Source organism: Ochotona curzoniae, unplaced genomic scaffold, assembly GCF_017591425.1.
Source record: "Ochotona curzoniae isolate NIBS_2020 unplaced genomic scaffold, NIBS_Ocur_1.0 scaffold_4505, whole genome shotgun sequence".
NCBI lineage: Eukaryota > Metazoa > Chordata > Mammalia > Lagomorpha > Ochotonidae > Ochotona > Ochotona curzoniae.
Genome location: NW_024467118.1, coordinates 51,594,944 through 51,612,426, shown reverse-complemented (window position 1 = coordinate 51,612,426; position 17,483 = coordinate 51,594,944). Strand labels below are relative to the sequence as shown.

The 17,483-nt window shown below is 44.0% G+C and overlaps 1 protein-coding gene across 1 annotated transcript in view; it reads right to left on the bottom strand.

Annotated features, from left to right (window-relative positions):
• ASAH1 (N-acylsphingosine amidohydrolase 1) overlaps positions 1-10,649 on the bottom strand; it is a 29,200-nt gene extending 18,551 nt beyond the window's left edge. Inside the window, exon 1 of the mRNA XM_040965704.1 lies at positions 10,541-10,649. Coding sequence (XP_040821638.1) covers positions 10,541-10,618 — 78 coding nt within the window. The 5' untranslated portion in view covers positions 10,619-10,649. The remainder of the gene's footprint in view (positions 1-10,540) is intronic.
• Positions 10,650-17,483: the final 6,834 nt, after the last annotated feature.

Sequence of the window (17,483 nt, the reverse complement as noted above, 5' to 3'; positions counted from 1 at the left end):
TGATTATGCCTCCTAAAAGTCTTTGTCTTTCAGGAAGACTCCTCAAATCCCAAATCAGTGATAGCATTTTCCATCTTAATTCAGTGTGTGCAAGGACCAGGTGTTATAGCTGGGCTCTTTATTTTTGTATTTTTTAAAGATTTATTTATTTTTATTACAAAGTCAGATTTACAGAAAAAAGGACAGAGAGGAAAGGTCTCCTGTCTGCTGATTCACTCCTCAAGTGGCAACAACAGCCAGTGCTGAGCCAATCTGAAGCCAGGAGTGTCTTCTGCGTCACATGAGTGCAGGGTACCAAGGCTTTGGGTCGTTCTCGACTGCTTTCCCAGGCCACAAGCAGGGAGCTGGAATGGAAGTGGAGCAGCTGGGACATGAACTGGTGTCCATATGGGATCCTGCGGTATGCAAGGTGAGGACTTTAGCTGCTAGGCTACTGCATCAGGCCCTACAATTGGGCTCTTCTACTGCAATAATGCATGGAGCAAAGAAGAAATATCAGAAATTAGGCAGGAAAATCTCATGTTAGTAAGGCTGGCTTATCACCAGAAGTAACTGGCATGGTGAGATGTGATCATACCGTAAGTATAAGTCAGTTCTACTGCAACCAGTCCCGGGCCTTGCAACCCAAACCAGATTTGCAGGGCACACTGCCTCGGACCCTTCTTAATGTGGCCATACTTCACTATCCCAGTTCAATATGTGGACACTCCTAATATTTATAACCTCATACAAACACTTCTCCCCACTCTCACCCATCCACACTTTAGCATGTGCTATTCTTTTGGCCTTGTACGGTCTTTCCCTACCCAGTTGTTAGAACTCCTGGTACCAAGATCCGATTCCAATGCTTTCCTCTTTGGCAAAGTCCTCATTTACTTCTCACATGCGCTCCCACGGCGCTGGAACACATTTCCATTTCGACAGCACGTTCACTCTAATTGTTTCTGTCTCACTTTATCAGACTCTTGAGCTCCTTGGCGTAAGGGCAGCCCTCAACACTGAAGCCACTGCCTGACACACGAATGAGTGAGTCTGTATTGAGGAGAGTTGTTCAAGCTTAGTAGCAAAGCAGAATTTTCTCCTAACATAAAATTATTACAGAAAAGTCCACCCAGATATACAATCTTTTATTACAAGTTTGAGACGGCAATTATGTTTATCTACTCTCTCACGGAAGACTCAGTATTGTAAAATGATTATTTCAAAGAAGTATAAATTACAGTAATATTATATAGACAGCAGAAGGAAACCACTAGAACTGGAGTTTGAACTCAGAGACTAAGACCTGCCTTACGTTAGTGCAGGGATGGAGTAAGAAGAATAAGCTCGTGTTCCACTAAGTGACTGTAATAAGAAAGTTTTTACCAAAGTAAAATAAATCTAGCAACATTTGTTGACTACAGTAGTCAAGACAGTGCGGCACCAGTCTCAGAGTACACATCTAAAACAAGAAGAACAGGAATAAAAAGTCAAGGAATGAAAGCACATCTATGTCATCGCACACAACTGATGAAAATTATAGGTAAAAGATAAAAATCTTATACCTCATAATAAAAATAACTGAATTTTTAAAATGGGCAAATGCTATGAATAGGCATTTCTTCAAGGAAGACACATGAATGGCCAATAAGCTCAAAAAAAATGCTCAACATCATTAGCCATCAGAGAAGGATCTGTCAAAACCATTAGGAGACATTACTTCAAATGCATCAAGATGGTTATAACAGAAGACATACATGGTAACAAGTACTGGTGAAGACGTGAAGAAGCTCCATCACTTACACGAGATACCAGGATGTAAAACAGTGTGTCTGCTTTGGAAAACAACCGTCAGTTCCACAATGATCAAAACACAGAATTATCACAGAACCCAGCAATTCCATTCCTGGGTCTATATCCAAGAGACAGGAAAACACACACATACAAATACTAGTGTTCAAAGCAGTATTATCCACATTAGCCAAAAGTTGTAAACAACCCACTAGCTGATGAATAAATGGATAGACTAAATGTAGTATATACATACACTGGAAAATCATTCAGCAATAAGAAGAAATGGAGGGCTGATGTTGTGTGCAGCACGGTAAGTCACTGCCAGCAATGCTGGCATCCTATACTAGCACCAGTTTGTGTTCTGACTGCTCCATTTCAGATATAGCTCCCTGTTGGTGGGTTGGGAAAAGCAGAAGATGGCTCAGATGTTTGGGTCACTGCCCCCCTTAGGGAGATCTGAAATAAACTCATGGCTCCTGGCTTCAGGCTTTGGCCTGGCCCAGCAGTAGCTATTATGACCATTCAGGGAGCAAATCAGTGAATGGAAGATTTCTCTGTCTCTCTCTGTACTCTTTCAAAATAAATAAATAAACCTTTTAAAAATGGAAATATTACTACATGCTATAAGAAAGATGAACTGTGAATGTGTCAGGATATATTAAAGAGGACTTTCAAAAAGACCACATAACTTACGGTTCCCTTTACATGAAATGGGCAGAACAGGCAAATCCAGAGACAAATAGATTAGGAGGAGGGGTGTCTTAGTAGAAAGGGGAGAGGACTGAGTGGTGAATTTCTTTTGCAGCTGATGTATTCTAAGTTGGCTGTAAAACTCTGGGAATACCCTGAAGTGACTGAACTGTATATTTTTAATGAGTGAATTGCATGGCATAAGATTGATCTTAGTAATACTATTTAGATGTGGAAAACAATCTACACTTTCATCTATCATTTCAGAATGAGCTGGTGATGTCTAAGGTTAATTAATGCAAGCAAAATCAGCACAAACTTAATGTCATTATTCATGATGATAACTAGGGATGAAATTAAATTTTAGCACCAATAATGGGGAGAATGCCAATCAATTCAAAGAGTTGCAAACAACTAGGATGGCAAGATTCAGGGGCTCTGGTTGAGTGCTCTTTTGGGGTGAAATAACTACCTGGTCAACCAGGAGCACAGTGACAAGGGGCTGTTATCAGGGGTGCAAAGATGGAGCAGGAGGCTGTCACTACTCATCAGCCTGTATGGATGGTTTGATTTTCTTTGGCCATGTATAGTTAGATACAAACTTTTTTTTATAGATTATTTTTATTACTGTTTTATGATAAGTTCATAGGCTCTGGGATTTTCCACTTCCCTTCCCAAGTCCCCCCCCCCCATCTGATTTCCCCTCTAGTATTATGATGGATGGTCCTTCATGAACAATCGTAAGTCCATCGTTTCGCTATTCAAGTGTTTTCCGACATTGTAGGAATGGACAACATTGGAAAATTCAGCATCCTACTGTCAGGATATTTTCAACCTTTTCACTGGGAGTCCATCTTTGGTCTGGAGACACAAACTTTTGAATAGTAAACTTTAAGAGGGAAATGTTTTTCTTTACATAGAATATTTTCAGAGAATGACTCTGAAATTATTTTTCAATGCCTTATACTGTCACTGTCTGAAAGTAATTTAAAATAACAGCTATTGTAATGGAGGACACGGTTCTCTGAATGCATTAGTCCTTGTTAGTAACTTATTAAAAAGATTTTTTTTTATTGGAAAGGCAGATATACAGAGAGAAGATGGTACAGAGAGAAAGATCTTCCATCCTCTAGTTCACTCCCTCAATGGCTGCAACAGTTGGAGCTGAGCCGATCTTAAGCCGGGAGGCAGGAGCTTCTTCCCAGTCTCCCATGTGAGTGCAGGGTCCCAAGACTTTGGGCTGTCCTCTGCTATGTCCCAGGCCACAAGCAGGAAGCTGAATGAAAAGTGGAACAGGCGGAACACAAACCTGTGCTCATATGGAATCCCTGTGGATGCAAGGTAAGGATTTAGCCACTAGGCCACAGTGCTGGGCCACCTTGTCAGTAATTGGGAAAGATACTAAAATATAGCAACTTACTTCAGAAAGTCTCAATTTACTCATGAGTTTTCTAAACATATCAATTAGCAACACACCCAATTTCTAACTTCAGAATAGCAATCCTTATGCTATACAAATTCATTCAGTATAAGAATGGTGAGTTTAAAATATGATTCAACAAAATATCCAATCCATGTCCTTTACTGAGTTTCAGGCTCTTGCAAATTTCATGGCCATGGTCTAGATGCGAACTCAGCTCCATCAATGATGTGTAGATTATACAGCTAGGGACAGAACCAGGGTCTCTGCTATTCCATCATGCAGTTCTGAGCTGTGATCACAATACAATCAATGCCTCAGTTCATTTTGCACCAAGAAAGCCTATACTTAGTTAAGGAATTCTGCAGTGTAATTTCTCATTCAGCAAATGAGAAATCTAATGACTCCTGTTTCTCCCTAATAATTATATTTGCATGCCCTAAACAGCTGAGACAAAAACCCAGCTAAGGGCACACTGTCTAGTTGACTGTGAGGGGGCTGCAAGTGGTGTCAAGGATTAGGAAAGAATTTGACTTGCCCCAGGGGTAACAGCTGTGGATAAGTCTTGCAACAATACATGTGGGAGTCTCAGTTAACAACTGTCATAATTCTGGCTGTAACAGACAAGGAATCTGCATGGAAATTAGCAGAAAGTATAAAGGTGGAACTTGAGTGAAAACAACAAAGGCAGCCACTGAGAACACATTATTTCAGGTGTGCAGAAGCACTAACACAGAAGCCAGTTAAACTAACAAAGGTTCTTTTTAAAGATGGGGTGGAAAGAGAGCTACATCCTCACCCTTGGAAAAATTCCACATGGAAAGAATAACTCTAAAATCAATGTGCAGCCTAAGATAGTATCGGAATGAGTTCACTGGTTATTCAAAGCTTCTTCCTATCACCAAATTTAGCTACACATGATTTAAAACTAGACAATTTTATCAAGATAGCTAAGCACCTAGACAGACCGCAGGCAGAGAGCACAGTCTCCTTGATACACTGTGCTCTTCTCTCACAGGAGAAACAAATTCAGAATTTCTCTCTTTATACCCCAACCCACCCACACCCCACTGCTTCTCAACCCTGGAGGAAAGTGGTGCAAATTTGAAGGCTAGTCTGATCCATTAATAAACTTTGGGAAATATTTTTATAAGACATTCTGGGTTCAAAATTTTTCTAATTATTTGTAATGTGATTAGAAATTAAATATCTCGGAAATTAAATTACAGAATTTTTATGTCCTCTCCACTCATTAGGGAAAACCAATCAGAGATCTTTGAACATAATATAGTTAGGAAAAAATACTTCAAATTACTTCATTGAGGAGCTGATGGTTTTGGACTTAAAGGACAGAACTTGTCTAGCTTCTTAAAATTAAGAGTCCTGCAGAATTGGCAGGAAACCCAATGAAACATATGCTTCTAACAATGTACAATAAAGTTCAAAAGAGTCTTGTGTGCTTGTTCTATTCACATACACAGAAAATAGAGGAAGATAGTTTAAACAAATACTAACTTCACACAAGAAAGCAAGCAATTCCAGCAAGACAATATTCAATTTATTTAATTCATCAGCAGATCTTTTCTAGAAATCTGCTTTCTAACATGTTCTCTATCTACAATTAACTGGACACACACTAGGAAAGGACATGTTTCTGGTGAATATAATTCAGAGGAACACAGGAATATTTTTAAGTCTTCTGGGCTTTGATGAGACAGCACCCTAACCAACTACTGACGTCGAGGTAAAAGGAAGGTGAACACACTCTCCCTGGAAGCGGGGGTCTTGTTCACCTTGACGACTGACTCAGGGCCAGCATACGGAACACAGCAGGTGCACAGTGGGTGTGCGGTATTTGCTGAATGCTAAACAGATGAGCCTGTGTGCCACTTCCTTTGTAGTTCTGGGGGAAGCCAGATGGGGTCTTTGAGAGTTTAGGGGACTTTGTGAGAATCACTGTTTATTCAGCAGCTCATGTCAACAAAGTTATCACTCAGATGAGAAGCTGGAGCAAAAAAATTAATTTGCTTCAATAATTGGTCACTGATCAATTCTGTTTTATTCTCACCAATGTTATAAATAGCGCAGATTTATTATCGAGAATAATTAACTCTTTGGCTATAGTCCTTCAGATAGCTCTTCCATGTACAACCTCCACTTTCTGGCCTCAGTGCTGTTCTCTGGCTAAGATGACCAACCGGTGACCTTGAGTGGCCAAGTGTAATGGTTGCATCACATTTGGTGCACACAGCCTGTCCTGCTCCTCCCTGAGCATCCTGTCACATGTCTCCTTCCTCCCCTTCAGGGTACAGCTTTAATTCTGCCAGTTTCTTCTTCTTCTCTTTTTTTAAAGATTTATTTTATTTTCATTATAAAGTCAGATATGCAGAGAGGAGGAGAGACAGAGAGGAAGATCTTCTGTCCGATGATTCACTCCCCAAGTGAGCGCAACAGCCGATGCTATGCTGATCCGAAGCCAGGATCCAGGAACTTCCTCTGGGTCTCCCATTTTGATGTAGGGTCCAAGGTTTTGGGCCGTCCTCGACTGCTTTCCCAGGCCACCAGCAGGGAGCTGGATGGGAAGTGGAGCTGCCGGGATTAGAACTGGCACCCATATGGGATCCTGGCATGATTATGGCGAGGACTTGAGCCACTAGGTCACTGTGCTGGGCTCGCCAGTTTCTTCTTAACCTGGCACATTTGTCTTAACCTGGCACACCCTTTGCCTACTTCTCTCTTAACCTCTCTGTGAGGTCATCTGCTTCAATGGCTTTAAACAGTATTACGCCTACAACTCCTAGTACCTGCCCTTTCCTGGGCTCCAGTCCCATCAGTTTGCTTGTGGTCTCTCTGCCCCTAGAAATTTCACACAAATCAGAATAAAAACAACTCTCACTTTTCAGCCTCTATACTTTTCCGTTCCTATGTTCCTTGCCACAGATGCTCAATTGTCCAGCAAAGCACCTGGGCAATGCCTGGGTCACAGTGACACTGCACTTCCACATCCCTATCTGATTTTTCTTGCCACGTGTTCAGCTTCCTGCTTTTCTCTCCCTTGCCCCTGGCACTACCTTCCCTTAATGCAGTCTGCTTTCTCCTCCAGATATTTCCTCATGCTCTTGCTCATCTCCTATCTAAAGTGTTCTTTTTCAATTCAAATTTTGTTGTAATTAAAACATTCTCTTTTGGGCCCTCCCCCGCATCCCCGGTGTGATGGCTAAGTGGCTAAAACTTGGCCTAGAATGCACCAGCAACCCATAGGGATATTGATTAGTGTCTGGGCTGCCCCACTTCCCAACCAGCTCCCTGCTTGTGCCCTGGGAAAGCAGTTGAGGATGGCCCAAAGCCTTGGGACCCTGCATCCATGTGGGAGACCTGAAAGAGGTTCCTGGATCCTGGCTCCTGGCTCCTGGCTTTGGATTGGCACAGCTCCAGCCACTGCAGCTACTTGGGAAATTAATTAGCGGATGGAAGATCTTTCTATATTTCCTTCTCTCCTTAAATTTGCCTTTCAAATAAAAATAAACAAACAAAACCAATTTATCCCGCTTAAAACCACCCAATGGCTTCCCACTGTTTTTAGGATAACGCCACAGTTCTTTAGCACCCAGCCTGGTGGGTTCTTGCTCTTTCTTTCCAGACATTTTCGTTTGGGCTTTGATGGCATCTATTAAGTCATTGACATTTTACTAAAAAGAATCTGAGCAAACCCTCCTTGAAGCTGGAAGCCTAGATTCCCTTGGTGACTGACTTGGAACAGATAACACATAGCGGGAGTGATGATGCAGAACTTGCTGAAGAGTTACTCAGTTCCTACCAAAATATCTCATGACAGGCTTCAATAGATTGAATGAAGAAAATCAGCTCAAGGTGACCTTGAAACATTCATCCTGCTGAAAGCTTCAAACAAAACACTCCTACATTTCCAGGCCAAGTGACTTTTGTTTATCATTTAAAGCTGGCCCTCCTTACTCAACACTTATCAAAAGATGTTTTGAAATAACCTCTGTTACCACGGCACCACTGTTTATCAGAGAATTGTTCAAACTGAAACCATGCTTCTTCCCAAGGCCAAGTGAAGTCACTAGACTTACATGTGATTCCCGGTCAGCAGGCCCCACAATTTTCTAGATCAGTCAAAGAGAGAACAGGGCCCCATATACAGGTTCCCTTTTCCACTGTGTTAAGCACTGGTGTTAACATAAAATAAACCAACTCCTACTCATGCCACATCTACCTGTGTATTTCAATTTCAAAAAGAATGTTTTAGCAACAACTAGAGGTCTATAAATTTGGAATAAAGCCTAACATAAGAAACAACCAGTTTTATGTTTTTCTCTCTTTGAAGAGCTGTGAAAGCAGCTTTGCAAACTAACACCAGGGGTTGCACTAGATTTTGACAACTCCTGTTATAGGTAAGAGCTACTAAATTCATCATCAGGCAGTTGGCTTTTCTTATTTTAAAAAAAGCTTTTAAAATACGTTCGTCCTGGGCCCAGCATGGTAGCCTAGCAGCTAAAGTCCTCACCTTGCATGCACCAAGATCCCATATGGGAACTGGTTTGTGTCCCAGCAGCCCTGCTTCCCATCCAGCTCCCTGCCTGTGGCCTGGGAAAGCAGTAGAAAATGACCCAAAACCTTGGGACTCTGCACCCGCATGAGAGACCTGGAGGAGGTTCCTGGCTCCTGGCTCCGGATAGGTTCAGCTGTGGCTGCTTGGGGAGTGAACCAACAGATGAAAAATCTTCCTCTCTGTCTTACCTCCTCCCTATATATCTGTTTTTACAATAAAATTAAATAAGTCTTTAAAAAAAAAGTTTGTCTTGGGGCTGGTGTTGAAGTATAGTGGGCTGAGTCTTTACTCATGCTGCCAGCACCTATGAGTCCTATCTCTGGGATGCCTTACTTCACCTCCTTACTAATGCACTTGGGAAACCAGCGGAAATCGGCCCAAGTCCTGGGGATTGTCTCTATGTGGGAGACCTGGAAAGTTTCTGGCTCCTGACTTTGAATCAGCTCAGCTCTGGCTACTGTGGCCACGCAGGGATGGGAGACCTCTTTGTCTCAGTCTCTCCTTGTCTCCCAGTACCTCTGACTTTCAAATAAAAAAAAAAAATTAATCTTTGAAAAAAGAAATGTTTGCCTGAAAAAAGGAAGGGAAAAACAAGTAAACCGTGATGTCAGAAATAACCTCAGCTTTACAGCAAAACCTCAGTATTACTCTCACTTGGTCTGACACTCACAGCCAAGCTATTTCTTGTTCTCTTGAGCGTAAAGTCAAAGCAAGGGCTACTCCAAGATTCCCACCGAATGCAGGCAAGAGCAAAGGCACCGTAGAATACACAAAATACCAGCTATTCTGCTCTTTTGCCAGATGAGGGACTATTAACTTCTTCACCAAACTTCAGAACTGTCTCACTTTCTGCAGGCATTCAACCAAAACCAAGTCCTATTTCTTAGTCTGCCCCAAACCACACAACCCCAGTCATGATTGCGTAATGAATTATTTCTATGCCATGGTATGGGTTCTCTCGGTTTAAAAGATTTACACTAACTCTAATTTATTCGACTTCTAATGCAGACCTAGTTCTCTTATGGAATTGATAGCACTTAAAGTACGAAATTCTTTTTTTTTAATCCCATAATGCTAAATGCTCTTAGCGACTTAATTTCTGACAGACACTAAAGTAACCTTTAACCTTTCTGTGTAGAAGTATAATTAGGATCCTGAAGGACATAACATCCCAGAATCTGCTTTTGTTTCAAGTTAGTTTTTAAAGGCTGGATTATACCCCACCATGATTTTTATTCACATGGCACTTCCCTTATGGGAATAAACGCAGTTATGATCAACAGTAAGTATGCGGTACAACTATGTACCAAAGCCCAGATCATGCCCCGGAGCCTCGGGTCAGACGCTAGCAGGTTCCTAATTATCTGACCTATCGCCAAAGAAACACGTAGTGTTAACTGCTTTTAATGAGCTCACTTGTGAAAGCGTTCCAGACTGGGCGTCCAGAGGTTGGATTTAGGAATGCTTCAGTAAGCAACACTGTGACCTGTGGCTAGGGTTTTCTCGCTCTAGGTCTACTTCCTCCTCTGTAAAATGAACGAGTCACGCTGGTCCCTCACTGTCTCCTGGCCCTGTGACTGGCCTGCGGGCGAGAGCCGTTGGCACAGAGGTTCGCTCCCGCGACTGGCACTAAGGCCACAGCAGGCACGTTAGGACTTGCTCCTGGTTGGCATCTCGCCAAGCCATGCGACAGCAGGGCAGGTTTTTGCAAAGAAATTCCTTCAGGAGAGAAAGCACCTGATGACGAAAATCGACAGCACTCACGCTGGGTGGATGCTGGATGGCCCTATATGCAAGGCCAGCAGAACTTTTCCCTTTTCACCGTTGTGAATGCCAGACCCTGGGACGACCACTCCCACCGGAGGAGGTGCGAATCACACCCTCAACCCTCCTACGGACATCACTTCCCTGAGAGATGTCCTGGGTCCAGCTGACAACCCATCCAACCCAGGGGGCATCCGGAATGACAGGCCCGCGCAAAGATGCTGCCTTGGCCCGGCCGCTCCGCACCTGCCGGCCGCCCCGCCCCGTCCCGCCTGCACCTGCGCGCTGCCCCGAGCGCGCCTCCTCTCGAGTTCACTCACCGGCGGCGCGTGCTGCGCCAAGGCGCAGGTGACTGCCGCCGCCAGGAGAATACAGGTGAGGGGACTCCGGCCCGGCATCGTTCCACCGGCGCCCGCCGCGAGCGACGCCTGCGGAGGCCGCGCAAGGTACCACCTGCCGGGGAAGGGGCAGGCGAGCAGGCCGCGTGACTCGCGGCCCAGGACCGCACCACACGAGGAGGGGGAGAGGCCTCCCTGCCGCCGCGGGGACCCGTGTGAGGAAGCGGATGTTTCTCGGCGCTCCACCCCCTCGCCCCGCGCGCGGTGGTTGGACCCTGACGGAGCCCCGCCCCGGGGCGTGGCCTCGGGACCTCGTCCCCCCCCCTCCCCCGGCGGGCCGGGGGCCGGGCTCGGGCGCGTCCTGTGGTCCGCTCGCCGCCTGCGCCCTGACGCCTGCGGGCCGGCCGAGGTCCCCGCAGCGCGCAGTCCGGCCTCTGCCCACCCTTGCCCTTCGCCTGACTGCGAGGTCCCGGGCCGAGGAGCGCTGGCAGGGGCAGGGGCCAGGGGGCGTCTCCTCCCTGTGAGCCCCGCGTGCAGCCGACCCCGCGCACTGTTTCAGCTGTTTGCCCTTAGACTCGGGTGGGGGGACCAGGGGAGAAGGGGCGGACCCCGTTTCACAGACGTGGCCGGCCTCTCAGCAGCTGGGTGTATTCCGGTGAGTCCTAGGAGATTTTAGTTTGGTGTGGCTGCGGTGATCTGGGGGCCGGGTAAGTCCTGGGGAACAGACGGGCGGGAGGACAGCTCTTGCTGACCCTTCTTGCCACCCCGTGGACCGGTTAGCTGGGGGCTGACAGGAAGTCCTGCCCTCTGGGGTGCGCTTTCTGGTTGAGCCTGACATCCCAAGGAGCACTTTCCCCACGTTTCAGTAAAACTCAGAATGCTGTTCACAGAAGTCTTCCTATGTCTTCTTCCACGTATGTGTGTGAAATCGCAATTTCGTTAGTTTGTATTACTTCTTTAAAAAAAACTCAGGTATTCTAAGATGTTGGGAATGACGATTTGATACCCCTCCCCCCCACTGTTCTATTTAAGGAGGAAGTTTTACTTGTGAAACAAGCAGATGATGAAGGCATATTTGGGTTCCTGCTTCAGCTGTACTCTACATGGGCAGATCATGAAAACTTTCACTAGTAATTTAAGAAAGATGTCCTGGGGATCTGCAGTGTACAGGTTGTTTTTCTGGGGGTAAAGAAGGAGATGACAGCAACAAAAATCTCCCATGAGGCTTACATTGCAGGTGAGCTATGTCAGAAAAGTAATAAAAGCAGGGCTCAGGAATTGGCCACGAGCAGGCTGGGAATGGAGAGTGCTGCGTTTTGAACAAGCCCAGCAGGACAGACGCTGCTGAGAAGTACGCATGCCCCACAGGGTAGTCGAGGAAGGGGAAGCAGCAGGAGCGGAGGTTTCAGAGTGAGAATGTGAATGCATGTGACTGGATCAGAGGGAGTAAAGAGAAAGACAGTGGATGACAAAGGGGCGAGGGGGAGGGCAGATATGACTAGGTGGTTAAGCTTCACCTTGGGGGAAATGTGTAATGTAGAATTACACATCTTTATGTTGAATTACCTGGAGGTTATGGTAAGTCTGTGCTGGGCCCCAGCACGGTAGCCTAGTGACTAAAGTCCTCATCTTGCACGCGCCAGCATCCCATATGGGCATCAGTTCATGTTTCAGCTGTTCTGCTTCCCATCCAGCTCCCTGCCTGTGGCCTGGGAAAGCAGTAGAAAATGACCCAAAACCTTGGGGCTCTGCACCTGCGTGGGAAACCGGAAGAAGTTCCTGGCTCCTGGCTTTGGATGGGCTCAGTTTGGCCCATTGCAACCACTTAGGCAGTGAATCAACAGAAGGAAGATTTCTGTGTTTCTCCTCCTCTATGTGTCTGACTTTCCAGTAAAAAACAAAAAAACAAAAAAAAAAAACTTAAAAAAAATAAGCCTGTGAGAGATGATTCCAGTTTTAGTAGCTATTGTTGAATCAAATAACTTTGATTTGAAATCACTTATGGTCAACGCTACTCGGAGTAACTTCAATGTGCCAGTAAACAGATTCTCCCAATCAGAGGATATTTATTGGTAGTCAGGTAGTCTTGCAAAACCAGATTCTTTATGCAGACTTAAGTCAACTGGCATAATATATTTCTAAAGAAATAAAGATGCACTTATTTATTCGAAAGTCAGTGTTACACAGTGGGAGAGACAGATCTTCCATCTGCTGGGTCACTTCCCAAATGGCAGTAATGGCCAAAGCGGGGCAGGTCCTAAGCCAGGAGCTTTATCTGGATCTCCTATGAGGGTACAGGGGCCCAAGGACTTGGATCATCCCTCTGCTGCTTTCCCAGGCACATCAGCGTGGACCTGAATTGGAAGTGGTGTAGCTAAGACTCCAACCAGCACCCGTATGGAATGCCAACATCATAGCAGCTTTACTGGCTGTGCTATAAATGCTGTGTCCAGCATAATAATCTTATGCACACTCTTATATAATTATTTATTCAACTTTCTGAGGCCCAACTGAAGTTCCCTAAAATTAGGCCATTTTATGTGCTTTTTTCTTAAACATCCATTGTTTTGCCTACGTGGTTCTCCTGTAGTAGTAGTAGCAACGGACAGAAGGCAGGGTGTGTGGCTGCTGCAAACTGCCATGGTTTTCAACACACTGACCTATTCATAGAAAATGGTATTTAAATGTACAAATGAGTGATTGTGTCTTTGTGAAGGGTGGTTCAAATGGTAAATAGAAGTATCAAGTTTAAAACTGGGATAACCTGTTTAGTATGCAAGAGTCAGCATAAGTAATAAGATTGTTTATGGGAATAGCTGAAGTTCTTGGCAAGGTATGGACTTCCCAATCTCCTACCTAACATTCCTAGGTTCTTGAGGTGGAGCCTTGCTTTAAAATCACTGCAGCCAAAGCACCCCACCCTAACTGAAGTCTGCACGTATAAAACCACGTAATCCAGGACAGGTATGACTTGATTTAGTAAAAAAAAGTATTTAAAAATTTGTACTAGAAGGTCAAGAAGTATGGAGATTACATTTCAGTTTGAAAGTAACACAAGTGGGGCCATCGTGGTAGTATAATAAGCTAACCCTCTGCCTGCAAACACAAGCATCCAATATGGGTGTCAGTTTGAGTTCTGGCTGTTCCACTTCTGAACCCGTTTCCTGCTTATGGGATGAGAAGGCTGCAGAGAATGGGTCCTTGGGTCCTGCACCTGCGTGGGAGACCCTGAAAAAGCTCCTGGCTACTAGCTTCATTTGAGCTCAGCTCCTGCAGTTGCAGCCTTTTGGGAAATGAACCAGCAGATGGAAGACCTCTCTGTAAATATCTGCCTTTCACATAAAAATGACTAAACCTTAAAAAAAAAAAATGGCAGAGCCTGGGGTGATAGCCTAGCTGCTAAAGTCCTCGCCTTGAATTTGCCAGGATCCCATATGGGTACCAGTTCTAATCCTGGCAGACCCTGCTTCCCATCCAGCTCCCTGCTTGTGGCCTGGGAAAGCAGTCAAAGACAGCCCAAAGCCTTGGGATACTGCACCCACGTGAGAGATATGAGGGGAGAAACCAACCACTCAACTGCCTCTCAATAGCCTCTCAACCGCCTCAGTACCTGGGGATGGGGAACAGTCACCAGATGTCATTCCAGAGTCCCCAAAGTGGAGCATTTCTGAGATGATGTCTCCTGTCTAAAGAAACACTAGGACTAAACAGTCTGTGGTTTGAAGGTCAGGATTTCTGCTCTGCAATTGGGGCAATTGTCCTCTCTCTTCTAATAGGACAGAGGAAGTTAGTTCTCATGGCTGCTGGCATTCATGCTATAAACTGAAGGGAGCTGCCTTAGATGAAACAGATACCATGGACAGCACAATAGAAAGATGAAAGGAAACTGGGTCACTGATGACATTGTTAAGATGCTAGATTAAATAAGCACGGAGCCTGTCCAACAACTGGACTCTTCATTTCCATGAGCCACTACTCTTCTCTATTACTAAATCCAGTTGGGGTTGGTTGGTTTGCAAGTTGAATGATTGTGTCTGATAGCATCCTAGCTGGTATGCACATAAGTTCCCCCCTTTCTTAACAGAAGAGGATGTACTACAATTCTTGAGACTGGCATTGTGGCATAGCAGATAAAGGCCCTGCCTGTGACACCTGCAACTCATATGGGCACTGGTTTGTGTCCCAGTTGCTCCCCTTACAATTCAATTCTCTAATAGCAGCTTGGGAAAAATAGAGGAAAATGACCCAAGCATTTGCACCACTGCCAACCTATGTGGAGATCCAGATGAAGCTCCTGGCTCCTGGCTTTGTCCTGGCTTAGGCCTGGCTGTTTCGGCCATCTGGGGAGTGAACCAGCAGATGGAAGAGCTTTCTCTCTCCATCTCTCTCTGTAACTGTAACACATGCACAAGAATCCTTCCATATGCTAGTTCACTCCCCACATGTTCAGAACAACGGGGACGAGGTCAGGCTGAACCCAGGAGCCAGGAATAACTGAGTCTCCCATCTGAGTAACAGGAACCTAAGTAGTTGGACCATCTTCCACTGTTTCCCAGGTATATTGGCAGGAAGATGGGTTAAAAGCATGAAGTAATAAGGACTTGAATCTGGTACTCCAACATGGGATGCAAGTGTCCCTAAGAGGGGGCTTAAACTGCTGTGTCACACCTGTACCAAAAGAACCTTTATTTTCTGTGAGCTAACATGTGCTATCCATTCTCCAGTCTTCTTTGTCTCGGTAATGGCAATTCCATTTTTCCAAAGTTGGCTGAGACTTAAAATCTTAATGTCATCTTTGACTTATTTTTATATCTTACCACACACACATCACAGAAATATATCTTACTGATTTTATCTTCAAAATATTTTCTATTCAGAATCTAAACATTTTTCAACACTCTTTCTGCCTAGGTTCCAGTTACTCTAATATAGATTGCTTCTGTTGTCTCCATTCATCTTTTCTCCACCTAGATCATGTGACTCCTTTCCTCAGAAACCTCCAATGACTCTCCAAGCCATATTCCTATGATAACTATGGAACAGTTAAGATTTGGCTAGTATCCCAGTATGGCATATCCATCAGTTTATCCTAGATTCATGATACTGTAGCCTTATTTCTGAACTTTAGACATGCCAAACATATCCATGTTAGCAGTTACTGCTCCACCTGTCTGGAATGTTCCTTCCTAAATACATGTAGTTATTCAGATGTACAAAAAACCCCTGTCAAAGTGGCCTTCCTATAGCATCCCATATATAAGGTTGGCTTTTGCATATACTCTCTATCCTCCTTATTTTACTTACACTGATTACAAAAATCAGCATTTGATGTGATACTTATTGTCTTATTTGTGAGGCACCTGTCCCCCTCTAACAGGAATGTAAGTCCCACAAAGGCTGAGACTTTGTTTTGTTTACTCCTATATTCTCAGTACCCAGTACAAGGCTTGGAATGTAGTAACACTCAATGAATACATGTTGAATTACATAACTAAACTAAGTACATTGACATCAAATACCAAATGACAGCTACAATAATATAAGGAATCAATAAACTACAAATGGGCTACTTGCCAGAAGTTGTAGGTGCTATCATTGTCCTCATTTTATGAGTGGGAAGTTTGAGACCTGGATTAATAAATATGTCTAGGTTTTCTTATTATAAGGCAGATACATGTATCCACTATAGTAAATGTTAAGATCAGCTGACAAATCTGTCATAGTTTTGACAGTCTCCAAAACAGGAAAGACTAAAATGGTAGAAACCTATCTTACATACACACAGTTCCATCTAGAGTTTACCTAGATTTTTTATCTTTCTAGATTACATACACAGCAATATCTCTTACCTGATGGTTCGTCCTGCTTTCATCAGCTTCTCTGCCTCTTCCTAGCCAACTCTCTTCAGCTTCTTTTGCCAACATAGTAAATGTTCTTCCTCTGATCTCATATCAGTTTTGCCCTGTTCCACGATAACTTCAGCCTGACATGCTATGGATGCCTCATTTTAGCATTTACTGCTAAAGGGCAGTAATCAGGGGAGAAATTTTTTCCATCGGCTTGGCTCACTCCCCAAATGCCCACAATGGCCAGGACTGGATCAATATGACATCAGGTGGAACTCAATGGAGGCACACAACTGTTACCATCTATCACCTACTGCCTCCTATGGTATGCATAAGCAGGAAGCTGGAATTGGGAGCAGAGCCAGTCTCAGACCTAGGAGCTCTGTGGGATGTGGGTATCTACCTCTAGACTACATACATGCCCCCATCAGAAGATTTTTATGTGTGTGTGGCAAATCAGGAAGTAGATAAACTGCTTCTCATGTTATCCATATAGCACATAAACAAAAATCAGATCAAGTTACCAAATATCTTATCCAAAGACCCGTCCTATATTCTAATGTTAAAACTTCATATTTTTACATCATGTAATGCCTTTTTATAAAATGATGGTGCAAGTTGTTATAATTTTAAAAATATTTCTGCTTGCCAAAATTAAAACTTAATACAAAAATACAGAATCTTGTATTTTTTTACTATTCCTGTAAATTAAAAGTATGGAACCAATTCTGTTATATATATATTTCCTCACCTCTTACTCAAATATCAACACTTCTTCATCTGAATATCATACAGTTCACCAACAATGCTTTTACAGAGGTACCTACGTGGGTTCTGTAATACAAAAGACAAATTTCATTTTGCCAGCTCTTTCAGTACACTGGATAAAATGGATAAAATGGATAAAATGCTCTCTTCCTTAGTTTTCCCTGTTATAGCTTCCATTGTATTGCCTGCTGCTGGTTTTCTAAATTCTCCCTGGACTCCTCCCAGTGTTCTGCCAGCTCCTTATCTGCCATGCCAGACTAGTGTTAGGAGTCCAAGGTCTCTTATCTACTTGTCTGAACTACAATGTCTTC